Genomic DNA, 27,176 nt, shown 5'->3' with positions numbered 1-27,176 from the left:
TTGCAATCATACTCGTCATTTTTTAGAGGAAAATAGCAGCATTTTCCCATCTATTCTGTTTTTAATGAAACAAGCCTTTTACTCACACAGCTAGATATAAACATTAACCACTGGAGTGAAGTAGTCAAAAGCGTGAGTTTTGCAGCCAGACGACTTAGGTTCAAATGCTGTCATTTCCACTTACTAACTATGTGACTTTGGGCAAGTTACTTAGCTGCTCTGTGTCCCATATCCCTTGTTTGTAAAACAAAGATAATAATTTGGAACTGTTACTGATATAAGAGGACTAAGTGAATCAACTCCTTGAAGCGCTTAGGGTCAGTGCCTTATACATGGTCAATAGTGTCATTAAATGTTAGAAATCATCACTTTATAATGTTACACCTTACAACTGTATGTCCAAATATAAAGGTACTCGGGGCATCTGGGAGGCTCAGTCAGTTAAGCGTCCGACTTCAGCTCAGGTCATGATCTCATGGTTCCATGAGTTCAAGCCCAGTGTCGGGCTCTGTGCTGACAGCTCAGAGCCTGGAACCTGCTTTGGATTCTGTGTGCCCCTCTCTCTCTGCCCCTCCCCTGCTCATGCTCTGTCTCTGTCTCTCAAAAATGAATAAATGTTTTAAAAAATCAACAAATATAAAGGTACATCTCTCATTCATTCAATTATTACTTCAATTAATGCTATTTTTATTTCTGCACTTTAGTGAAAGTAATTCACACTAAACATTTCCTGGAGCATGTTAGCTTTTGCTGCAAGCCACTTATTCAACCAAAGTTCTTATAAGAGGATTCTGTCACCTTCCAGCAACTTTTCTTCAAACTCTAACCTTCTTCTGGATTCTAGAAATTGAGTCTGACTACTTCCAAACTAATCAAAGATAAGATGGTAACTTGTTTTACTACTACTTAGCTAAGGACTAGAAAATCATATTGTATACAATACCTACAATTCCTCACGTACATTCCAGAAAGCAACATATATAATCTTCCAATTTTCAGGAAAGTCACTATTATCTAAATCTAAAAAAAAGTTGACTTATTCTAAATCTCAAATCGTATCAATAGCTGTTTCTTTCCATTTTGGCAGACCACCTCTACGTCCCAGATTTAGTTAGTACAAACAATTAAAAGCAAATCAAAAGGAGGCAGATACACCCTCCAAAGGAACTGGCTATTAAAAGTATAAACAGCTGTTGGGATACCTGGGTGGCTCAGCTGGTTAAGTGCCCAACTCTTGATCTCGGCTCAGGTCATAATCTCAGGATTCATGAGATGGAGCCCCACATCAGGCTCTGCATCGACAGCGTGGAGCCTGCTTGAGATTCTTTCTCTTTCTCTCTCTCTCTCTGTCCATCCCCTGCTTGTTCTCTCTCTCAAAATAAATAAATAGCTCTTTATGCTTACGTATAATGGTAAAAAATTGGAAAAAATGAAGCATCTATTAATAAGAGAATACTCAAGGGGCGCCTGGGTGGCTCAGTCGGTTAAGCATCTGACTTCAGCTCAGGTCATGATCTCGCAGTTCATGAGTTCGAGCCCCGCATCAGGCTCTGTGCTGACAGCTCAGGGCCTGGAGCCTGCTTCAGATTCTGTGTCTCCCTCTCTTTCTGCCCCTCCCCCGCTCATGCTCTGTCTCTCTCTCTCTCTCTCTCTCTCTCTCTCTCAAAAACAAATAAACATTAAAAGTAAATAAAAATAAGAGAATAGTCAAATTTTGATACATCAATATGATAGAATTAGGAAAATCTAAAATCTAATCATTTATAATTATACATTATAAATTATAATTATAATTATAAATTAGATTATAATTATGTTATGATCTATTCATTTCATCTAAAATAAAATTGATAAGTGACACAGGAAATGCTTATAATATTGTAAGTGAATATTAATATTTGTATATATGTTTTTTGCAAATTGTACATGCAAAATCATTCTAAACTACAACTGTCATAAAAGCTTGCATCTTCACACAAAAAACACACCAAAATATGTGGGGAACAAAACTCATCCACAATTCAGTAGTAATTGGTTATGGGCAGTGCAATTACGGTGATTTGAACTTTCTTCTTTAAACTTTTTTGTATTTTTATTTATAGCTATCGTGTATTACTTTTATAATAAAAAAAATGTTGAGGCAGCTCTAAAATTTTACCTTCTCTGAACAAAAAACTAAGAAAGTGAGGGAAAAATGGGTGTCTTTATTTTTTTTAATTTTTTTTTTTTACATTTATTCATTTTTGAGAGACAGAGACAGAGCACAAGCGGGGGGGAGGGGCAGAGAGAGAGGGAGACACAGAATCTGAAACAGGCTCCAGGCTCTGAGCTGTCAGCACAGAGCCCGAAGTGAGGCTCGAACTCACAAACTGCAAGATCATGACCTGAGCTGAAGTCAGACGCTTAACCGACTGAGCCACCCAGGCACCCCAAAAATCAGTGTCTTTAGACATTCACTCATAAGAGAAGTATTACTTATCTTATCTTATCTTCAATCAGAAGGGTTATTCACGATTACTTGACCTGACTAATTTATAGGAACTTTTTGCCCTTTGAAAGCACAGCTATTTGAAATAATAATTAACATTAGCAATTTACATTATCATAGGATTAGTAACTAAACTGCTATCTGCCCCTCTGTTTCCACAAATGTTAAAACTGCACATTCCAAATTAGCCTTTTTTAAAAATTTTTTTAACGTTTATTCATTTTTGAGAGACAGAAAGACAAAGTGGGAGCAGGGAAGGGGGAGACACAGAATCTGAAGCAGGCTTCAGGCTCTGAGCTATCAGCACAGAGCCTGACACGGGGCTCCAACTCACGAACTGTGAGATCATGACCTGAGCCGAAGTCAGACACTTAACCGACTGAACCACCCAGGTGTCCCTCCAAATTAGCCATTTAAACTGAAGTTGAACTTGCAAAGATTCCCCAAAGAAGAGGGTACTAAAAGTAGCTTGCTGCTAGATTTGGGAAACAAATTTTGTATTCATATTTATATTAGTTGTCATCAGTTGGATACAATTTTGAAGTTACAGGGTAACGTCTTAACTCTATATTCCTATATCCACATTAAAAACAGCAGTGTGACTAACGAACCTGGGCAGCAGAGTATGTGCGTATCTCCATGTTACTGTGCTTCATATATTTACACATTTTGATCTCATGTTACTTGGTACCTAGCCTCCCTTTGCTCAGCTATCTTCTGCCTTCTTAAATAATGTATGAGTTTGATGGAAGTTAGATTGAACATTTCTTTGGAAAAGCAATTTGATTTCAAAAGAAATAATCCAATGTACTCAAAATATTTAATATAAAAAGAAAAAGAGAGAACATCCCACCTCCTATTCCAAACGCCAGACTCTTCAATTGGGAGAAGCATTTTATTATCTTTTAGTACACATTTGGGGGTTTGTTTGCTAAAGCAGTTAATCTCTCCTAACTATAACTTACTCTTTTCTACACTTTCAGCCACCGTATACATTTTAACAGGCTGTGAGTTCTGCTGACACAGAATCGGTATTCCCTTAAGCATCAGGTATTAACTCCTGTTTTTTGAGGTATAATTGAGATATAAGACTGTGTAAGGTGTGCAACCTGTGTAACTTGATACACTTATATGTTACAGTATGATGACCAATATTGCACTAGCTAACAACTCTATCATATGACATGATTATCACTTCTTTTTGTGGCGAGAATATTTAAGATCTAGTCTCCCAGCAACTTTGACTGTATAGAATGCAGTACTGTTGGAAATTTTAGAAGGGAAGTCTTCTGAATTATCTGAGAAAACAAACAACAAAAAGCTAAAAGAAATCTGTAGATCTACAGATCATATGTGTGTGCATACGTATCAGCGAAGAGCACGCTAGAGCCACGGTATTTTAAATCACACATACTTACCGACTGCTTAAATTCATTTAATTGCATTTGGAGACCCTGGGCTTTGTCGAGCTCCTTTTTCATTTCATTCACGTTTCGTTTGAATTCTGTGACCTCCAAACGCAGTGAACGGCGCTCCACTTCTGCCGCGTGCAGTCTTTGTGTAAATCCAAATATCTGCTTCTGTAATGATGCTGTGCTTTTCTGTTGTTAATCAAGAGCAATTTTACAAGCAGTAACTACAGGTTGACTAATAAATCAGGGGCAATGGCCCTTTTACCAACTTAAATGTATCTTAGATTATACAGAAAACAATACTAGCTGTAACAGAAACTTAGAGGTGAAAGCTTTATTTTTTATGTGACCAATAATTTGGTTTATATGAAATGAACAACGAAAGAAAATAAATAATCTAGAGGGCTAGAAAATGGAACTGACATCTGTTTATGTCTCATAGAATTCTGTTGCAGTCCACTTACAGAAAACAGTAAATCCACAACTCAGGCCAGAACTTTTATATTTTGATATTTAAGACACTTTGACATTTAAGTGCTATTAGTATTACATTAAAAGACTACACGAAGTCTGGGGCGCCTTGATGGCTCAGTCGGCTAAGCATCTGACTCTTGATCTCGGCTCAGGTCATGATCTCATGGTTTGTGGGATCAAGCCCCATGTTAGGCTCTGTACTGACAGCACAGATTCTCTCTCTCCTCTCCCTCTGCCCTTCCTGCTGCTCATGCATGCTCTCTCTCTCTCTGTCTCTCTCTCTCAAATAAACATTAAAAAAAAAAGATTACATGACATCCAAAGGAAATCTAGATACATTCATGCACAACTAATTTAAACTACAAATAAGTGTGATTCAGAATTAAATTTACAAGTACTAAAGTCACTATGTAATGAAGTTGCATACATACCAAAATGGGCACATGACCATGTAGACCATACTTCAGGGCCAGGGTATTTACTTTATGAAGTCCACGAGCCAGCCTCTGAACCAGAGAATCTTTTTCTACATATGTAATACTCTTGCTACTATGCAAAGGTATGCTCTCCATTGCCAGACTAATTTTATCCATGAGTTTTGCAAAAGAATTCTTGGCTGCACCTACGAGTAAATGTCCACAAATTCTGGAATTTGGATCTTCGGAAAAAAAAAAAAAGACACGATGAAAATGTGAACTGTCTCTTGCTCATTTTACAACTCTGCCAATCACCACACAATTAAAATATTTTCTCAATTATACAATCCCCATTCACCTGTAGTAATTCATTCAAAAAGTCCCCTCCCACATTAATTTTCACTATGAAAAAAGGAATGCAGAAAATAGATTACCTATTAAACAATACAGCTAAAGAAAATCTGCATTCATTTACATTATATCATTTACACTAAACCACTATGACACTAAAAATTCATCATCACTCTTTTCTTTGTTTTAAAACCTAACATAAATTCATTTTCTATTTACAACTACTGACGCTTGTTACCTTAATGTCAAACTATTTATATGCTCGGACAAGAAAATATAATTTGCCTTATTCCAAGGCAATTAAAATTTTACAACGACAATTACTTATTTCCCCACAGGATTTCGGTAATCATCCCTCTCACATAATGGACTTAAGGTCCCAGCATATCCAACATGGCCTGCTTACTGCTAGATTCATCAGGTCTGTAATTAATAATTGTGTTTAATGTTGATAAATAAAATTGTCAGTGCACTGTCTACTAATTGGTATTCCAGATAATGGTTAATAGGTTTATTTATGCCTTAATAAAAGTCATGTAATTTAGTTTTCCCTCTGCTAGGCAGGTCTTAATCTGTCGTTACTTGTTTTATGATACTATCCATGTAAAATGACAAGCATGGAGAGATTATTTAAATTCAGTAGTATGCCTTTCTACATTTCCAGAGTCTCTGCTGTTGGAATTAATTTAAATATACACAAAAAGTATATCTGGCCAGTTTTATCCAATAGAAAAAAAATGCTTTATAATTCTAAGAGTACATATGGTTCAACAATGAATAGCAACATTGGCTGAGAAGGTAATCAATCAGTGGTTTTCTAAGTCAGACAGAACAATATCACAGAGGCCCTGTGTTCAAAAATGTGAGGCTTGTTTTATTCCTTTATTCCTCAGTAGACAAAAGGAAAGATAAACTTTTAAATTATACAGCAGTCAGATTTTGGAAACCACGTTGCCTAGAAGTTACACATAAAATAAAAATTGTAAATTGGATAAAAGTATAATATCCTCCTTGTAGAATTTATTTTTATCAGTTATCGATGCACGGACTTCTAAGAACATAAGGTGATACAAGTTTAATTCTGTATACCTCTCATAAACATCCTGAGAATCCCACTAACAGAGGCATATGAAGTGTCATTAAAATACACAGTTCCTTTGTTATCAATCAATTGTTTAAATAAGTCATGAATAAAAAAGAATTCAGTAGCTTCATATAACAATTAACATATAATACAGCACACATATTTAAAAGAATTGCTAAACTATTATTTAATAGGTCGCTGTTGAATGAATAAAATTTATTTTACCTATAACATTCAATATAAAACATCATTCCAGTGCCTAATATATGTATTCCCTGTTTCTCAACTGGCTTTGTAGGTACTTCAGTCTGTCCTTTGTTATCTCAGTAAACTCTGTATTTGCACTGTGCCAGTCTAGAATATATGGATATTTTGTATGTTTGTTGGATTAATTATATTTTTTACTTTCATAGCAGTTGCGACAATGCAGAATGCAAGAATGCATTCAATAATACCAAGAAAAATTAATTAATATTAACTTTAATGATATGCCAAAAGTTATTCTTTTTAAAGAAACAAGATAAAAGTTCATCATTTTAGGAAATTTTCAGGTATATCAAAGTAATAAAATTTTCACAAAGAGCCTTTAAAAGCAAAAACTAACTACAATTAAATTTTAATGAATAGCGGTTTTTTACTATATCATAGAAATGTGTTTGTGTAGATACTAACCACTCTGAGAGGTAAACTTAAGTGACAATATAATTCTCCAAGGCATTCTTCTGAATTTTTAAGAAGTGGGAAAGAGGCATACACTCTAGTTCCTCACTTCTCTCAAGGAATTACAGAAAGAACACTCACTAAATAATTTATACTTTGATGAGTAAGAAGTGTGTTTTTATAACATATTTCACATTATACAGTATACAGTACAATTAATTCAACACTAAATAAATGAAGAAACAAAAAAATCCTCTAGTGACATAGTTGTAGTTATTTGTATAATGATACAGAAATAAGAGACAAAAATAAGGTCACTAAAATTTCTCATGTCTAAACTTGTCTAAACTGTTTAAATGTTTGTTACATTTAACAAATTCTTGTTTATGTAAAATACATTTATTCATCACTTCCCCTCTCTTTTATAGCATGTGTCTTTTGAGAAAGAAGAAGACTCTATTGGACTTTTTACAATAGCAAAGGCAATATCTACACTTAAAATCTTTAAAACAAATTCATAAATGGGGCGCCTGGGTGACTCGGTCGGTTGAGCATCTGACTGCCTCTCAGGTCATGATCCCGTGGGTTCAGGCCCCGCGTGGGGCTCTGCGCTGACAGCTCAGAGCCTGGAGCCTGCTTCGGATTCTGGGTCTCCCTCTCTCTGCCCCTCCCCCACTTACACCCTATCTCCCTGTGTCTCAAAAATGAATAAACGCTAAAAAAAATTAAAACAAATTCATAAAGAATTGTGCTTTTTTTAAGTTTATTTATTTATTTATTTATTTTGAGAGAGAGAGAGAGAGAGAGAGAGAGAGAGAGAGACTGAGCACATGAGCAAGGGAGGGGCAGAAACAGAGGGTGAGAGAGAGAATTCCAAGCAGACTCCTCACTGCCAGCACAGAGCTCGAAGTGGGGCTCAAACTCACAAAACGTGAGATCATAACGTGAGCCAAAGCCAAGAGCTTAACTTAACTGGCTGAGCCACCCAGGTGCCCCAGTTATCAACCTATTTTAAGACTGATTATTAATGTATTCAATGCAGGACAGTTCATTTAAAATACAGACTAAAGTTAATTTTTTTAGAAGATATAGCCCAGTGAAAGTTTTTTGCTTAGCCAGACTAAGAACATTGAACTACAAGGTGATCTCGAGAAGGCACCATATATGCCATATTGAACATCAAAATTGTTTTGTACTTAAAAATAATGAAAACCCCAACTCACAAATATATACTGCTGCAAAGGTAATTAAAGCATCCACAGTTCACTTTACAAATATAGGTAGGCTTGGGGCACATGGGTGGCTCAGTCAGTTAAGCGCCCAACTTTGGCTCAGGTCATGATCTCACAGTTTGTGGGTTCAAGCCCCACATGGGGCTCTGGGATGACAGCTCAGAGCTTGGAGCCTGCGTCAGATTCTGTCTCTCTCTCTGCCCTTCCCCACTTGTGTGTGTGTGTGTGTCTCTCTCTCTCTAAAATAAACATTAAAACATTTTTTTAAATATACATATATATAGGTAGGCTACTCTCAAAACAAAACAAAACAAAAACAAACAAACAAGAACAACAACAAAAACTGCCAGAATTCTCTAGGGAGAAGAAAAAAGAGAGAGAGAGAGAGAAGCAAACCAAGAAACAGACTCTTAACTATAAAGAACAAACCAATGGGGGTGCCTGGGTGGCTTACTAGGTAGAGAGCATCCAGCTCTTGATTTTGGTTCAGGTCTTGATCTCAGAGTTCGAGCCCCACATCAGGCTCCACACTAAAAGTGCAGGGCCTGCTTGGGATTCTCTCTCTCTCTCTCTTTCTCTCTCTCTCTCTCTCTGCCCTTCCCCTGCTCTTGCTGTCTTTCTCTGTCTCTCTCTCAAAAAAATAAATAAATAAACTTAAAAAAAAGAACAAACTGATGGTAACTGAAGGGGAGTTGGGCAAGGGAATGGGCTAGATGGACGATGAGTGATGGGTAGTCAGGGGGGCACTTGTGATGAGCACCGGGTGTTGTATGGAACTGTTGAATCACTAAATTCTACACCTGAAACTAGTATTACACTGTATGTTAACTAACTAGAATTTAAATTAAAACTAGGAGAGAAAAAAAAAAAAAGCACCAGAAGTCTCCAAAGCTTTCTTTTTTTTTTTTCAAAATTTTATTTAAATTCCAGTATTTCTAGACATAGTGTGACAAGTTTTTTATCCTAAAGTCAGTGAGTTCATCTTTGGCTTACTCAATATATTCAATACAATTTAGATCTTAAAGAAAAAGGATTGTGAATCCGTAGCTCAAATCTGATGCTACGTATTTGAAAGTTGCTGAGAGTATATCCTCTCATAGTTCTTCTCACAGGAAAAAAAAAAAAAAAAAGAATTTGTGACTAAGTATGGTTAACCAATGTTATCTAGGGGCACCTGAGTGGCTCAGTCGGTCAGCCATCTGACTCTTGGTTTCAGCTCAGGTCATGATCTCATGGTGGTGAGATAGAGCCCCACGTCAGGCTCCACACTGACAGTGCAGAGAGTGCTCGGATCCTCTCTCTCCCTCTTCTCTCTGCCCCTTCCCTGCTCATGTTCCCTGTCTCTCTCAAAATACATGAATAAACTTTAATTTAAAAAAAAAAATGTTAACTAGACCTGCTATGGTGATTATTTAGCAATAAACACTAATTTTGAATCATTGTTATACACCTGAAATTAATATAGTATTGTATGTCAATTATGCCTCATTTTTTAAAGAAGTGGCCGGCATACGGGGCACCTGGGTAGCTCAGTTGGTTAAGCGTCCGACTTCGGCTCAGGTCATGATCTCACAGTTGGTGAGTTCCAGCCTCGCATTGGGCTCTGTGCTGACAGCTCAGAGCCTGGAGCCTGTTTCAGATTCTGCGTCCCCCTCTCTCTCTGCCCCTCCTCTGCTCGTGCTCTCTCTCTCTCAAAAATAAATAAACAGTAAAAATAAATAAATAAATAAAAAGTGACTGGCATATAATAGATGCTCAATAAATACTTATTAAATGAATGAAAAGAAACTGAAGCTATGAAGATAGAAGGAACTTAAGTACTTTGTTTTAGGAGTTTTTCCCCCAGTTTTATTGAGAAATGATTAACATACATCACTGTATAAGTTTAAGGTGTAGAACATGATGGTCTGATTTACATATACTGTGAAACAATTACCACAATAGGTTCAGCTAACATCCATCATCTTGTATAGATACAATAAAAAGGAAAGAAAGAAGAAAAAACAAAAATGTTCTCCTTGTAAGAATGGGAACTCCTAGGATTTACTCTCTTAACACCTTTCCTATACCCCACACAGTAATGTTAACTGTAATCACCATGCTATACATAACATCCCCAGGACTTATTTACCTTATAAATGTAAATTTGTACCTTTAACCACTTCCTCTAATTCCCCCTCATCCTACCTTCCACCTCTGGTAACCACAAGTCTTATTTCTTTGTCTTTGAATTTGGTTTTTGGTTTTGGTGAGGGGGTATTCAGACATAAGACAGATTGCACAGTATTTGCCTTTCTCTGACCTATTTCCTTTTTTTTTTTCTGAACCATTTCCTTTAGCATAACACTTTCAAGGTCCATCCACATTGCTGAAAATGGTAGGATTTCCTCATTTTTTATGGCTAAACAATATTGTATATATACCATAATTTCTTTATCCACTCATCTGTCAATGGACACTTAGCTGTTTATATATATTGGCTGTTGTAAATAACACTGCTATGAACTGGCAGGTGGGGAGCAGATATCTTGTCAAGTTAGTGTTTTCATTTCCTTTGGATATATTCCCAGAAGCGAAATTACTGGGGGCACCTACGTGGCTTAGTCGGTTGAGCGTCCAACTCTTGGTTTCGGCTTAGGTCATGAGCTCATGGTTCGTGGGTTCAAGCCCCATTGTCAGGCCCCGTGTTGGCAGCATGGATCCTGCTTGGGATTCTCTCTCTGCCCCTCCTCTGCTCACTCTTTCTCTCTCTCAAAATAAATAAATAATCCTTAAAAAAAAGGAAGAAGCAAAACTGCTGGATCATATGGTTGCTCTATTTTTAGTTTTTTGAAGATCCACTATATTGATTTTCATAGCGGCTATATCAATTTACAATCACACCAACAGTGCACAAGGATTCAATTTCCTCCACCTCCACACCAGCATTTGTTATCTCTTGTCTCTCTCTCTCTCTCTCTCTCTCTCCATATATATAAGTAAATCTCTACACCCAACATGGGGCTTGAACTCACAACCCCGAGATATATTTAAGTAACCTCTACACCCAACATAGGGCTTGAACTCACAACCCTGAGATCAAGAGTCACATGCTCTTCTGACTTGGCCAGCCAGGCGCCCCTGTTATCTCTTGTCTTTTTGATGATAGTCATTTTAACAGGCATAAAATGACATCTCATTGTGGTTTTGACTTGCATTTCCCTGCATGACTACTGATGTTGAGCATCTTTTCATGTACCTGTTGGCCTTTGGTATATCTTCTTTGGGAAAATATCTATTTGGGTCCTTTGCCCATTTCTTTAATTGGGTTATTGGGGTTTTTTGGATTGAATTATATCCATCCTTTATATATTTTATATATTAACCCCTTATAAGACATATGGTTTGCAAATATTTTTCCCACTCTGTAGTTTGTCTTTTCACTTTGTTGATAGTTTCTTTTGCTGTACAGAAGCTTTTTAGTCTAATGTAGTCCCACTTGTTAATTTTTTATCTTGTTGCTTGTGATTTAGTGTCAGATCCAGAGAATCTGGATCAAGACCTATGTCAAGGAGCCTTGTTTTCTCCTAGAAGTTTCATAGTTTCAGGTCTTATATTTAAGTTGTTAATCCATTTCAAGTTAATATTTGTGTGTGTGGTCCAGTTTCATTCTTCTACATGTGAATACCCAATTATCCCAGCACCATTATTGAAGAGACTATCTTCCCTCTGTTGAGTATTCTTGGCTCCCTTGTCAGATATCAGTTGACCATATGTGCTTGGGTTTTCAGTTTATGCTTTTGGCTCTAGATTCTGTTCTATCGGTCTATTCGTCCAGTTTTATGTCAGTACCATACATTTTGATTACTATAGCTTTATAGTATAACTTGAAATCAGGAAGTCATGACGCCTCCTGCTTTGTTCTTCTTAAGATTTCTTTGCCTTTTTGGAGTCTTTTGTGGCTATACATTTTGGCTTTTTCTACTTCTACTAAAAAAAGCCACTGGAATCTCGATAGGGATTACATTGAATCTGTAGATGGTTTTTGGTAGTATGGATATTTCACCAATATGAATTCTTCTAACCCATGAGCACAGGATACCTTTCCATTTATTTGAGTCTTCTTTGATTTCTTTCATCAATAACTTCTAGTTCTCAGATGAGAGACCTTCCCTTCCTCGGTTAAATTTTTTTTTGTATTTTTTTTCAATATATGAAGTTTATTGTCAGATTGGTTTCCATACAACACCCAGTGCTCATCCCAAAACGTGCCCTCCTCAATACCCATCACCCACCCTCCCATCCCTCCGACCCCCCACCAACCCTCAGTTTGTTCTCAGTTTTTAAGAGTCTCTTATGCTTTGGCTCTCTTCCACTCTAACCTCTTTTTTTTTTTTTCCTTCCCCTCCCCCATGGGTTTCTGTTAAGTTTCTCAGGATCCACATAAGAGTGAAACCATACGGTATTGGTCTTTCTCTGTATGGCTTATTTCACTTAGCATAACACTCTCCAGTTCCATCCATGTTGCTACAAAGGGCCATATTTCATTCTTTCTCATTGCCACGTAGTACTCCATTGTGTACATAAACCACAATTTTTTTTATCCATTCATCAGTTGATGGACATTTAGGCTCTTTCCATAATTTGGCTATTGTTGAGAGTGCTGCTATAAACATTGGGGTACAAGTGCCCCTATGCATCAGTACTCCTGTATCCCTTGGGTAAATTCCTAGCAGTGCTATTGCTGGGTCATAGGGTAGGTCTATTTTTAATTTTTTGAGGAACCTCCACACTGTTTTCCAGAGTGGCTGCACCAATTTGTTCCTCAGTTAAATTTATTCCTAAACATATTATTGTTTTTGATACGTTTGTATATGGAATCAATTTCATTATTTCTTTTTCAGAAAATTCATCAGTAGTGTCAGGAACTCCTTTGAAAGAGTTCTGAAGTGTTTCCAGGTGTTTGCAGATTGCTCTTTCAAAGAAATAACAGAGAATTTTGTATTTGGGGAATACTAGAAAAAATATAAACATGAAGAACATAGAAGCTCACTTGAATAGGTGAGCAACTATTAGGTGCAAAGCTGTTCTGACACTTATCCAGAAAACTTGCACCAGCATCCATGTGTACACAGAAGACCACAATTACATGTCACGTATGTGACAGGTCTCGTGATTACTGGTTAGCAAAGATGAGCACAGGCTGGATCTGGAGATAGCTGCAACAACTGTATTACAATGGGAAAACATCAGTGATTTCTATCAGTAACAAAGTCACTGTACAGCTAATATTAGTATGGTCTGCCATCACCACTCATAATTGAAGGAAATGTCAAAGTTCGGTTAGTGGTTAGTGAAACAAGATGTAATTTTTTTTCCATCCAAATCCACTGACGCACCCCTATCCCTGCTCCCAAATTCTGACCATGGACCCTTTTGAGAAGGGTTCTGTGAGCCCAAGGTTAAAAGACCTCTTATCTAAGGAATATGTCACCCAATTATAAATCTATATCCTTTAGCGTCTGCCTCTGTGTCAACGTAAATAATAAGAAAGCTGCATAGGGAACTGTAATATAACACTATGCCCTCAGTTTTCACTGAAGATGAATATAAGTAACGTTGACAAGAAAAAAAACTTCTGCATCTTCTACAAAGTAGCTTTTAGAGATAGAAACTGTGATGTTATTCAATATTTCCAATATGATAATCCATGTAGTAAGCTCCCCCTAAGGTTTAGCAGCAAAAATAGTTTTTTCCGTATGTTTGGAGACAGAGAGTATGTTTGGAGACAGAGAGCATCTCACATCTGGGGAACAACAAGCAATTCAGTTCAGCTAAATTGCAGGTTTATTAATGAGAGTACTGGGAGGTGAAGCTATACAAATAGATGAGAATCAGTTCAAGAAGGGTCTTGTATACCTTGCCAAAGAGTTAATTCATACAATAAGAAATGAGGAATAATGCTGTTGCTGATACTGAGGCCAAAGATATGCAATAGATCAAGCACTGTTTACATGCATTAACTCATTTAACCCTTACAACAGCAAATGAGATGACATTAGTATGACAGCCATTAAAAATAAGAAAAAAATAACAATGAAAAATGACTACAAAATGATCTAGTCACATTGAAATACATACAAAACAACTTGAAAGATGTACACATCAATATTGATCATATTCTTAGAGATTACAAGAAATTTATATTTATTTCCTCATACTCTTCAAGGCTTTATAAATGTTTACAATACACTCGTGCTACTTCCTACTTCCTTGTTACTTGTACAACCCTCTTCCAAATTATTTCTTTGCTAAATATGAGATAGATGATAGATAGATGATAGATAGATAGATAGATAGATATAAAGAATGGCAGTGTATCTAAGAATGGACACCCATTAGTAGGTTAAAAGGGGAACACCTGTGGGGTGCCTGGATGGCTCAGTTGGTTGAGCGTCCTACTTCAGCTCAGGTCATGATCTCACGCTCCGTGAGTTTGAGCCCTGCGTCAGGCTCTGTGCTGTCAGCTCAGAGCCTGGAACTTGCTTCAGATTCTGCGTCTCCCTCTTACTCTGTCCCTCCCTTGCTCATGCTCTGTCTTTCTCTGTCTCAAAAATAAATTAATAAAAACATTTTTTAAAAATGTTTAAACTAAGGGGGGAACACCTGCAAAAAATATGGAGCTAAAGCAATAGTGATGAGGCTAGAATAAAAAGTGGACTAATAAAATATGTAAAATATAGAGCGTAAGAGTAAGAATAAGATAAGTTAGGGAGACTCCCAGGTTTCTTTTTTTTTTTCAGTTTATTTATTTTGAGAGAGACAGAGACAGTATGAGCAGAGGAGGGGCAGAGATAGAGGGAGAGAGAGAGAACCCCAAGCAGGCTCCACACCATCAGCGCAGAGCCTGACATGGAGCTCAAACTCACAAAACTGTGAGATCATGACCTAAGCACAAACAGACACTTAACTGACTGAGCCACCCAGGCTCCCCGACTGCCAGTTTCTATTTTAACGACTACTTGGTGGATGTCCATACCAATTACAAAGACAGAAAATTTAGAAGGGGGTTTAGGGACAAAGAAGACGATTAAATTTTGGAACATGCTGAGTGTGAGGTGTTTTTAGGATACCCACAGAAAGCTAGATATACAGAGTTTAAGCATGACAGGGAGGTAGCCTCCAAAACCTCAGAATTTCTGCTGTGAGTAGAGTGTCTTTGTTATTCAAGGTGGGCCCACAGGACCACCCTTCATAGCTCATATTAATGGGCTGACTCATGGTGGGCATCTCACACTTTATGCTAACAACATGACTAAAGGTAAGGACTGGGCATGTCAGAAAGACCAACAATGTGATTAGAGGTTGGGGCTTTGAGCCAAGGTAACATCAGCTCAACCTCCACAGAGGGGAAGGGAGCTGGAGACTGAGTTCAGCAACACAGCCAACAATCCAAATAATCATGTTCATATACTGAAGCCTCAACAGAATTCTGGACATTGAAGTTCCAGTGAGCTTCCCAGGTTGGTAATACTCCATATGTACTGTCATAAATCGATAGCAGGAGGCTACCTTGTCCCACGGACAATGGAAGCTTGATGCCTGGAATCCTAGACTTTACCCTATGCATCCCTTCCTTTGGGTCTAAATTGTTTCTGTTGGCTATAATAAAAATGTAATCTAAATACAGCACTTTCTTGAGTTCTAGGAGTTTCTAGCAAATTATGGAACCTGAGAGAATTCATAGGAGCTCCTTAACTCATAATCAGCTGGCGTGAAGTGAAAGTGGCCCCAGGAACTCTTAAACTTGTAGGTGGGGTCTGAAGTAAGAACAATGTGGGGACTGTTCCCTCTGCCGGTGCAATTTAGCTAGACACCTTTGCATTGTATGACTCCATTTTTATGAAATGCTTGAAAAGACAAAATTACAGTGACAGCAAAAAGACTAGTGGCTACCTTGAGCTAGGAGTATGTAGGGGTGACTTCAAAAAAGGTAAAGAAAATGTTCTATATATTTTCTAGTATACATTCTAGCATATACATTTTTTTAATCTATTCAATTTTACAGCTAAATGATTAAACTTTATTATACATAAATCATATCCCAATATGTCTGACTTAAAAAGAAGAGACAGAGAATTCTATGTCTGATATTATTGAGAATGTTAGTCACTCTATCACAATGTCCCTTTTGGTTAAGAGCTACAGGACAAATTCCTATCTATTCTTAGTCCAAGGACATTTTTATTTCTTCTAAATTTCTGGTTTTTCTTTAACGACATCATTGACAATTGAATCCTGAGACCTGAATTTGAACACAACTATGCAGGCCATCATAACCGGCTTTTTCAACACCATTCCTCGTTCAAATTTGCTTCCACTTTCTCTTACTCAAGTTTTAATGATTATCATACAGTCATATTTTACAGGTACTTTTAAATGGCCATAATTTTCTTCTAGAACAAGGTGGTGGTAAAATAACATTTCTAAATGCATATCTAGTATTTTACTATCGATTTGAGAGGAAATTTTTTCCTCCATTCTTTTACAAATATCTGAAAAACTAATTATGCTGCTTTGTTGGATAGCATCTGGATTCGCAACCTACCCTTCTAAGAAAAGGCTTCAGGCTCTTAGAAGTGTCCTGCAAAGTACCTATAAATTGCAAAATATGCTGAAGGCTCACCTATATTTCTTAAAATAATTTTGATTTTGTATACTATTTTAACATTATTAACAAATACACGCTATGAAAGTTGTGACACTGGAATTTTACATAGTCATCGGCATTCTCAATGAGAAATTACCCATTCAAAAATTGTTCTTAAAAATTATGATAGGCAAGTAAAATTTTAATTTGAAAAACAAAGTATGTGTCCACTGTAAAATTATTTCATCTTTCCTGTGCACCTGAAATTTTTGATAATAAAATGTTTGAAAAAATACGGGAACATGTTAAGGTAATAATAATAAAGAAAATCAAAAAATTAGAAGAAAATTCAATAAATCACATGTGGATCCCCAAAATAGACACCTGTAACTGAAGTATCAAAAATGATACATACAAAAGTCTCTACATGTACTTGTTCCAATTTCAGATATAAGTTGAAGTTGTATAAATAACAAAGCCCTCTAAGTTACTTCTTCTCAATCTTTACTGTGCATGTAAGTCATCTGAGGACCTTATTAAAATGTAGATTCTGATTGAATAGTTCTGGAGTAGAGTCTGAGATAATGCATTTCTTTTTTTGTTGTTGTTCTGAGATTAGGCATTTCTAACATATTCCTCGTTAATGCTGATGCTGTTGGTCCACAGACCACACTTGAAGTAAGAATGCTCTTTTTATTATTTTTTAGGAATGAATAAAACCCTAGTTTTAAAATATATATAAAATAACTACTTATTAACAGAAATATCTTTATTTTGCTTTGAACTTCCTACATGTGAAACCTCAGTGTTATGCCAAACACAACCCAGATTTCTAAGTTGTGCCTCAAAGAGTTGTTATGACCTCTACAAAGTTAACTCAAAGTAACAATGAAAGAAACTTCTGAGTAGTCATAGCAGGGGCACGTATACTGGGGTCATCTATCTTCTGGATAATTATGATTCAACTATGGAGGAAATATGTAACAGAATGTATGAACTTACTACTCATATCCATCTACTATTTATTCAGAGATTATTCCATGCAAATCAGCGCACTTGCTTCTAAAGAAATTCAGGCTAGACCAGACATACGAAATGTTCAGCTATCTAAAGAGTTCTTCAGTCCATTCACATAATGATTGATATCCCAGCTCTTCAGTGGAAGTAACGTTCTCCCCTGTTTGAGGTAAATGATCTCTTGCAGGCACACCATTTGGATACCTGGAAGAGGTAATTTATCTCAAGTGGGCAAACACTTTAATGAAAGCAAGAAGGTTGCCACCTGTCCAGTATTTACAGAGGCAAACTAGAAACTGGGGTCTCTGCCCACTGCCTGTAAATACATCCTCAAAGTTAAGAAGGTAGCAGGAGCAGCCACCCTTAGCACTTTCTGAGCAGTGAATTCAAGCTTATCGCTCTTGAACTTCCCGTTTCATGAAAGGCATAAAGTGATATACCAGTTCGTGTGAGATATCAGAACACAAAAAAACAGGTAAAACAATAAACATTTGGTTGGCAATTACATATATAAGAGATTTGGCTGAGAAGGTTACATTCACACCTAATGACTCTATAACTGAGGAACTCTTCTTAGCCCAATTCCACAGGGGAAGAGGGGAAGACGTTGAGGCCGAAAGGGATCGAGTACCTTTCTCAATGTCACACACAAAGTTAAGCAATGGGACCCAGATTCAAATCTAGAGCCCAAGTTCTTAATTCATACTCTACTATGTACCCTAAGTGTTTAATTTTCCCTCTTCGGTAAAATTTTTCTCTCCTATATAATTAACAGTATGTGTATAATTCAGAACTTAGTCTAAAAAGATAGGTACCTAAAAAGAGTATTTTTAAAAAGAATAATATACTTTTTTTTTACCTTGGAACAAAGATAATACAAGAAGTGACGTAGTTACTATTAAATATATTTAAAAACTACTACTTGATATTGACACACAGCACCAGTTTTCCTGAGGTTTGAAAAAAAAAGTGACTGATGTCATCAATATGTAGTCTTGACATGTAAAATGGTTTAAATTTTCAGCAAGTTCTTCAAAACAAGAAAATGAAAGAAGGAAGGAACAGAAAAGAAAAAATATGGCTCTAAGAAATAACTTTTTTCTTTTCAGGATTTTCAGATTATTTCCTTAATAAACTTTACCAAGATTTTGCCATCTCAATATCCCACTTGGTTGAAAGAATTAAGATACTACTCATAATATTAGGTGATCCAAGAGACAATGAATCAATTACAAATCAAAGCTGAACTCATATTCCTGATAACTGTCCTGCGATGAAAAGATCCTATTATGAATTGGTTAAACAAATTATGAAATATTCAACTGATAAATATTACCCAAACATTAAAAATCATTCCCCAGGGACCCCTGGGTGGCTCAGGTCATGATCTCATGGTCTGTGAGTTCAAGCCCCGCATCGGGCTCTGTGCTGACAGCTCAGAGCCTGGAGCCTGCTTCAGATTCTGTGTCTCCCTCTCTCTCTCACTGCCACTCCTCTGCTTGCTCTCTGCCTCTCTCTCTCTCTCTCTCTCTCTCAAATATAAGTAAACATATATATATATATATGTGTGTGTGTGTGTATATATATGTATATATGTATATATATGAACATTTATATAATATATAATAAACACATATATACATGTATGTAATCATTCCCTAGAATAATATTCATAGAAATGGAGAAAATCCTTCAAAAGCATGACTTTTTTTAAGCTAAAGCTATTATAGCATGCCATAAGTGAAACACGGCATCATTTCTGTGATTTTCTTGCCAAAATTGCATGAACTGAATCTAATCATGAGGAAACATTAAACAGATCAAAACTGAAGGGTATTTTACAAAAATCAGTCTGTAATCTTCAAGAATATGATGGTCAAGGAAAGACTGAGGAACTTTTCCACGCTGAGGGAGATTAAAGAAACGTCACTTAATGCAACACATAATTCGAAACCAGATCCTTTTGCTATAAAAGGCATGGTTGGGACAACTAGGGTAAGTCAAAGGGGGTCTGAACGGTTTCCTGACGTTGATCACAGCCCTCTGGTTATGTAGAAGAATGTCTTGCCTGAAATACATGCTAAAATATGAGAAAGTAATGGGCATCGTGTCAGCTACTTGCTCTCAAATCATTCAGCAAAAAGAGTCTCTATTGTGTATTTGCAACTATTCTGTAAGATTAAAACTATTTCAAAATCAGTTTTTAAGTTCATTTATTTATTTTGAGAGACAGAGAGAGAGAGAGCGAGAGTGGGAGGGGCAGAGACGGAGGGAGAGAGAATCCCAAGCAGGCTCCACATTGTCAGCGCAGAGCCCAGTGTGGGGCTCGAACTCGCAAACCGTGAGGTCACGACCTGAGCAGAAATCAAGAGTCTGACGTGTAACCGACTGAGTCACCCAGGCACCTCTCAAAATAATTTTTTTAAATGCAAATATAAAACAGTATGTAGCTTATGGTAACATTTATATCGTTTGTTAGCCTGTTAGTAGATGGATGAGCAGGTGGTAGGAAGGAAGAAGGGAGGGTAAGAAGAAGAAATGAAGGGTGGGCAGACAGAAAGGCAGAGAGGCAGAGAGGAATAAAACAGATCGGAATAACACATAGCAATAGAAAATAATTGTCTAAAAATGCATACAGGCAGACGTGTGTACTACATTCAGGAATGTGATACACTACTTTCACGATGAGATGGGTTGTAAGGAAACAGGTTTTTTTAGCGCCCACTATATGCTAGGTACTGTTACAAAATGTTCAACAAGGGTTATCTCATTAAATCCTCATAAAAACCAGGAAGATCGTACTATCTCCATTTCTAGGTAAAGAGTCTGAGGTCTAGTAACAAAGTAACTTGCCCAGTTTCACACAACTAATAACTAGCAGAGCTGCAAACAAAATCAAATCCGCCTGGTACAAAGCTAATGCTCTTTCTGCTATATGCTAATGCTTATCGTATATTTAGGTTATTCGTACACTTCAATTATAAACTCAACATGACTATGTAAGCTGTTATAGCTTTACATTTATTACCCTCACTATTATCTGTTAATAACCTCTCATGTACTTTAAGTGTCTGAAAATATTTTCCCATCGTTTCTGCTAAAGTATCAGGAAATTTTGGGGCACCTGGGTGGCTCAGTCGGTTGAGCATCCGACTTCGGCTCAGGTCATGATCTCCCGGTCCGTGGGTTCGAGCCCCGCATCAGGCTATGTGCTGACAGCTCAGAGCCTGGAGCCTGCTTCGGATTCTGTGTCTCCCTCTCTTTCTGATCCTCCCCTGTTCATGCTCTCTCTCTCTCTGTCTCAAAATAAATAAATGTTAAAAAAAAATTTTTTTTTAATAAAAAAAAAAATAATAAAGTATCAGGAAATTTCTACTACTAGGATAACCATGAAAATGAAAACACATTACCTGGAAAAGGTAATGTATTAACTGGTCATCATATTTTGAATGAATTATTCTATGAGCCCAGCTTGTCAAGTCGCCTCTGCAAAAGGAACGCACTGATCATTTTTGTACTAGTCCAATAACAACTCAATTGTTTACCTGTCCAACCATATTCTTCCCTATACTCTTCAGGATTTCAATACATCAATTATTCTCCCCCTCTAAGCAACTATCACTTAACTCTTCCCTAATTACTTAGTGTTCTTTAGCCAACAACACTTAAAGGCTTCCCTAAAGATGAGTTTCCCTGAACTTGCTCTTTTCTCAAGCCATTAGAGGTACAACCATATTCTAACAAGGCAGCTCTGTTCCTGGAGGGAGGCAAGCATTTAAAGACACACCATTCTCAGTCTACCTTCTCCTTGATAAGTCTTACCTACACATATTTTTATTAGGGTCTCAAATAATCATTGTGTCAATATCTTAACTTTAAGATATTACAAGGGTCCACTTTTGGAAAATGTGCTCAGGGAGATCACTGTCTAGTTTTATAAAGTCTCTATAATCTGATCGTATGCCAATGTTCTACCTTTTCTCCCACGATTCTCCAATATAGTTATAACAGAAAATACATTTTAGTAATCAGCATGTATAAGCCAGATATGCTAGGCATGGATTTCCATTCCATCTCCTCAATGTCCCTCTTCCCATTCTGTGCCTACTCCCACCTCTGCATTTCTGCTCAGGCTCTGCCCTCCATCTGGATGCTGTCCCTCCTATGTAACTTATCTATCCTTCTAGGCCCAGCGAAGGCCTTCCGTTAAGGCTCCCTGAAGCCTTCCCAATACTAGTAAGCCCCCACTACGCTGTACCTATCTTGGATTCTTACATTTAAAGCCAGTATTTCCTCATTCAATCTTGATTACTTTCTGCCTAAAGTTATTCACGACTTGCCAATCTTGTTCTATAATCATTATGTATATTTTCTAGATGTCCAGATCCAAGTCATATATGTTTCTTTCATCTCCTGAAGATGTATAGCACAGTGAAAAGAAAAAATAAATAAATAAAGTAATATACACAGGATTGTAGCTTAAGAAACCAATCTATGTCAAGTGTTCACACACCTACAAGAATATGATGAACACAAATAATCTGTTTTTCAAACTAACTCCAATAACTTTTATTAAGTTCTTTCAAGAATGTTAATTTTCCTCTTAAGGTATAATGCCAACATTCTTAAAATACATTTTATTTAGACTTTTATTTCAGACTTCAAACCCAGTACATTGACATTTTGCCAAAATATTAGAGATGAATATTGCTTACCAACATCAACGGGCCACAACCTAAAATTAATCTTTGCATCATAAGTTTCCCACTATAAGAACATAGATTTAGTTATCAGAAATCACAACAAATGATCTACATGTATATAGCAGAGTTGTCTAAAGAATTAAACTACATCCCAAATTATTACCTCATTAATGCTTACAACATTCCACAAGGCAGGCAAGTATTATCAAATCCATTATATTATTTTTACTATTAATGTGTCTGAAATGGCCATAATTAGTCCAATGACATAGCTTAACCAGTAGGTAGGTGTATGTTATTCTTGAAAAATTAGTTTTCATTGAACTTTTCATACAAACATATCCTGCAATCTGAGTCATTAAAAAATAAACTGAATTATTTATTTATTTGTTTATTTATTTATTTATTTATTCATTTATTTATAATGTTTACTTATTTTTGAGAGAGAGAAACAGAATATGAGCAGGGGAGCAGCAGAGAGAGAGAGAGGAAGACACAGAATCTGAAACAGGCTCCAAGCTCTGAGCTGTCAGCACAGAGCCTGATGCAGCTCTCGAACTCCAGAACAGCAAGATCATGACCTGAGCCAAATTCAGACACTTAACTGACTGAGCCACCCAGATGCCCCAGTAAACTGATTTTTAGACCTTTGGAAATCACTGATTATAGGTGGTTCCACACCTGGTGGAAACAGACTACTCAAATTAACTCTATTGAAAATTAATTAGGAAAAATAAAAACATATCACCAACGAGAAAAGTTTTCTACTGGTTCAGTTATTCCTCAAACTTCTAAAATGTATAGCTAGAAATAGAAATGAAGGAAGACTAAAACATTTGCAAGAACATTCCCAGTATTCATTAAAAAAAAAAAAAGTTAATGATGAGATTTCCTTTGGAATGTCAGATCCTAAAAGGAAAAAATAAGGTGGATACATTCACCAAGAAATGTCATTTAATTTCCCCATAAATTAAGACAAAATTACCCACCAAAATTTACATTAATCCTCTCCATCATCAAATAGAGATTTAATAATCTCTCTGTACCTGAATGGAGAAAGATGAAAACAAATGTATTTTCTTCCTAGATGGTTTATTAGAATTCGAACTGTAAAGCATTTCTAGACATTTGCAAGGACCTAAAAGAGGGAAGCGTACCTGTTTTACTAATGACTTCCTGTAACTCGGCCATAGAAGTGATGATTGCAGCCAGAAGGTCGGTACTGGTAAGCCAACTAAGTGCTTGCAAACAACGTAACTGCTCCTTTTGGTGCCCTGCAAGAAAAGAAGATCCATTATGCGATGTTGTAAACTTTTAAAATCCATGTTTAAAATTCATAGCAACGTTTGGCTATTTAGGAAACAGACCAAAACTTGTAGGCAGAACTTTGCCTAGTGTGGAAAAGTCTACAAGAAATGTTAGATTTGACTGACAATTTATTTATATATATAAATTAAGTGATGTCAAAAAAAAAGAAAAGTATTTTTTTTCAGTTCTACTTACATTACTTAACAGCTTGATTTTTTTATTTAAAAAACATTTTTTTAATGTTTATTTATTTTTGAGAGAGAAAGAGAGAGAGAGAGAGCATGAGCGAGGGAGGGGCAGAGAGGGGGGTAGACACAAAATCTGAAGCAGGTTCCAGGCTCTGAGCTGTCAGCACAGAACTGGACACGGGGCCCCAACTCACGAACTGCAAGATCATGGCCTGAGCCGAAGTCGGAAGCTTAACTGACTGAGCCACCCAGGTGCCCCCTTAATAGCTTGATTTTTAAAGTTAAAAACTGAAATCACTATTTCCTCAGAATAGTGAAACTTTTAAAAAAAAAAGTTAACTGGAAAATTTACATCTGTCTCATTTCCGTTCAATTCCTCAATAGATTTTTAACTCTGATCATTTTATACTGACTCATAGAAAGTAAAAATAAATTATACTGCTAATTAATTTTAAATAGGGGAGAGTCTCTGGATCGGCTTAATTGAAAAATCACTATATAAACTCTCCACTTTACTGTGAAAAGAGCATTCAAATATAATAAAGCTGACTATATATATATATGTGTGTATATACATATATATATACATATATATGTATATATACACACACACATAAAGCTAGGCAAAGTTGAAATTATATTTGCCACTTTCTTTAAATTTTAATGTTTATAACAAAAAATCAAAACCTAATTTATACATAAATATACATTTCTCCATACCCACACACATATCTACAACACACGAGAGACTATGTTACATGAGTTGACATATTAAATGATTTTTCAAGTTTTTACACAATGGCTAAGCCTGGTCACATTGTATGTCCTTACACTCAACTTAGATTTTTAAAAAGCTTAAATTATCTTACTTGGAAATTTATGCTTGTCTTTGGGCTCTCCTGTACACACCAACATGCCTATGCCTTCTTTGAAGCTCTCCATCCAGGTAAAAAGAGAGGCACATGATTGGCCCAAAATCTTGAGCCTATTTGCTGCCAAAATTGCAATTACACCTTTCCGGAATACACGTATCATCAGTCCTTTGAATGGCCTTTTCTTCATCTTAGCTTCCTCTTGCTTCTTTTCGTCTACGGTTGACAAAGCCTGGGCTAGAGTTCTGACTTCCAGTTTGAACAACTCAAAGGTGTTGAACTGCTCCTGGAGAAAATCTCTCTGTGTCGATAAGGCACATGACCGGCTATAGAGAGGATATAAGGCACCGGCCATCAATGCACAGGCTGCCAGCAAGGATGCTTGTTCCCTTTGAGTCTGTGATAACACAGTTTTGAAGCGTGAATTTTCAAGAACCATCTGTTCGTGTGACTTCTCAATACGGTTCAACTTTTCCATATTTTTTTCAGCAATTTCTTGAAATTTCTATAAGAGAAGTGAAATAAAATATTTTAAACAACTAGGCATTTTATTACTTCCTCTTTGTAGAAAGAAAACAAACTTTTGCTGACAACTAATTCTTCCTCAAAAGCCCCATGTTCTAAATATCAAAAAAATATGTATGATGGAGCAACAGGTTAGATCTAAATGTGCATGTTGATCTAAACATTTTTTTTAACATTTACTTATTTTTGAGAGAGAGGCAGAGCATGAGCGGGGGAGGGGCAGAGAGAGAGGGAGACACAGAATCTGAAGCAGGTTTCAGGCTCTGAGGTGTCAGCACAGAGCCCAGTGAGGGGCTCAAACCCACGAACTGTGCGATCATGACCTGAGCTGAAGTCAAACACTTAACCGGCTGAGCCACCCAGGCGCCCCTAAATGTGCATGTTGATTTTTAAATCCTCTTACACAGAAACTTTACATAACATAGAACGCATAACTCTAAAAGTACTTCATGAATTTCCCATACACCTATGCAGAAATACACATATTTAGAAAACAGAATTTCTCCTCTTCCATTCCTCACTTTTATTTCCTGCTTTTTAAACAAATTACATCAGCAGTAGAGGTTTTCCTATATGTGAAAAGACTTTACTTTTTGCCAGAATAAGCAAAGGGTTAAATCAACAATATAACAAATAGCACTTGACTGTCTGCCATTTACTGGGTGAGGGGGGACTAATTCTCAGGTTAAAATCTCTCATTTCAGCTCTTTCTTACCTTCCTGAGACAGCAGACTGAACAAAGCACAGCCCCAGTGGTGGGAGGAAATAACTAACTGTGAGCTGGGCCTCAGCATCTCTCTGATCCTTTTTCCCTCATCAAGGAATTTGCAATCCAAACAATTTGAAACACCAAGAAATTTTAACTATGGACAACATATTTTAATTGCTAGAAAATAAAATAGTTCTCTATGAAATCTTATGCCTGATCATTAAGGAACTGCTGAGGTAGAGTATTCAGAAGATAACAGATCCCAATTTCCTTTACTGATTCATTTATCATTCAATAAACATTTATTGACTAGTCACTAAATTCCATGTGCTAGGAAAACAGACAAGCAAATCAATAACTGTGGTGTAATGCACTATCAAACTATGCCAGACTGGCAGAGGTACCCAAAAGGGAGTTTGCACAAAATGATATTGACAGGCTTTTGGAGGGATAATGACAAAGGACAAGTGGTGGTGAGGTATGTAATAGAAAGAATTAAAAAAAAAAAAATAGTGATAAAGTGTGGCTCCATAGCTACCCTAAAATAATTTAATGATCCGAGTTGGAGAAAATCACACAAACCCTTGATGACTCCACAAGATTTGCTGTCAAAGCCTACCGTGGACAATGTTGATCGGCGGTAGTCAGAAGAATTCAAACTTGTGGAAATATACTGCTAAGGAAAGTAACTCTTGTACTAAATCCAACCCCAAGCCTAGCAGATGAGATTCCCAATAAGTGCACGGTGAGTAGAAGAAGGCCCTCAGAGGTACAGTCCTGAGCACAAATGAATTAAAGAAGTACACAAGAAGCCACTCTCTCAAGGATTCAACTTCTTGGATGCCTTCCTTTGGGCAGGGGAAACACTGTATTTTAGACATGGTTTTAAATGTTTCTATACTATAGGGGCTCCTGGGTGGTTCAGTCAGTTAAGGGTTCGACTCTTGATTTCCACTCCAGTCATGATCTCATGGCTCATGAGATTGAGCCCTGCGTTGGGCTCTGTGCTGGCAGTGCAGAGCCTGCTTGGGATTCTCTCTCTCTCTTCCTCTCTCTCTGCCCCTCCCATGCTCGCTCTCTCTCTCTCTCAAAATAAATAACCTTAAAA

At 36.8% G+C, this 27,176-nt stretch overlaps 1 protein-coding gene across 9 annotated transcripts in view; it reads right to left on the bottom strand.

The window, feature by feature from the left end:
- CCDC171 (coiled-coil domain containing 171) overlaps nt 1-27,176 on the bottom strand; it is a 302,377-nt gene that overhangs the window by 140,104 nt on the left and 135,097 nt on the right. For all 9 annotated transcript variants that reach the window (XM_019415442.2, XM_019415439.2, XM_019415437.2 and 6 more), the window contains 4 exons: nt 24,832-25,339; nt 23,624-23,740; nt 4,806-5,032; nt 3,907-4,089 (listed from right to left, as the gene is read on the bottom strand). In XM_019415442.2, the coding sequence (XP_019270987.1) occupies nt 3,907-4,089; nt 4,806-5,032; nt 23,624-23,740; nt 24,832-25,339 (1,035 nt within the window). The remainder of the gene's footprint in view (nt 1-3,906; nt 4,090-4,805; nt 5,033-23,623; nt 23,741-24,831; nt 25,340-27,176) is intronic.

Source organism: Panthera pardus, unplaced genomic scaffold (assembly GCF_024362965.1).
Source record: "Panthera pardus isolate Hobbes unplaced genomic scaffold, ASM2436296v1 HiC_scaffold_20, whole genome shotgun sequence".
Classification (NCBI taxonomy): Eukaryota; Metazoa; Chordata; class Mammalia; order Carnivora; family Felidae; genus Panthera; species Panthera pardus.
This window is presented reverse-complemented; position numbering and strand designations above follow the sequence as displayed.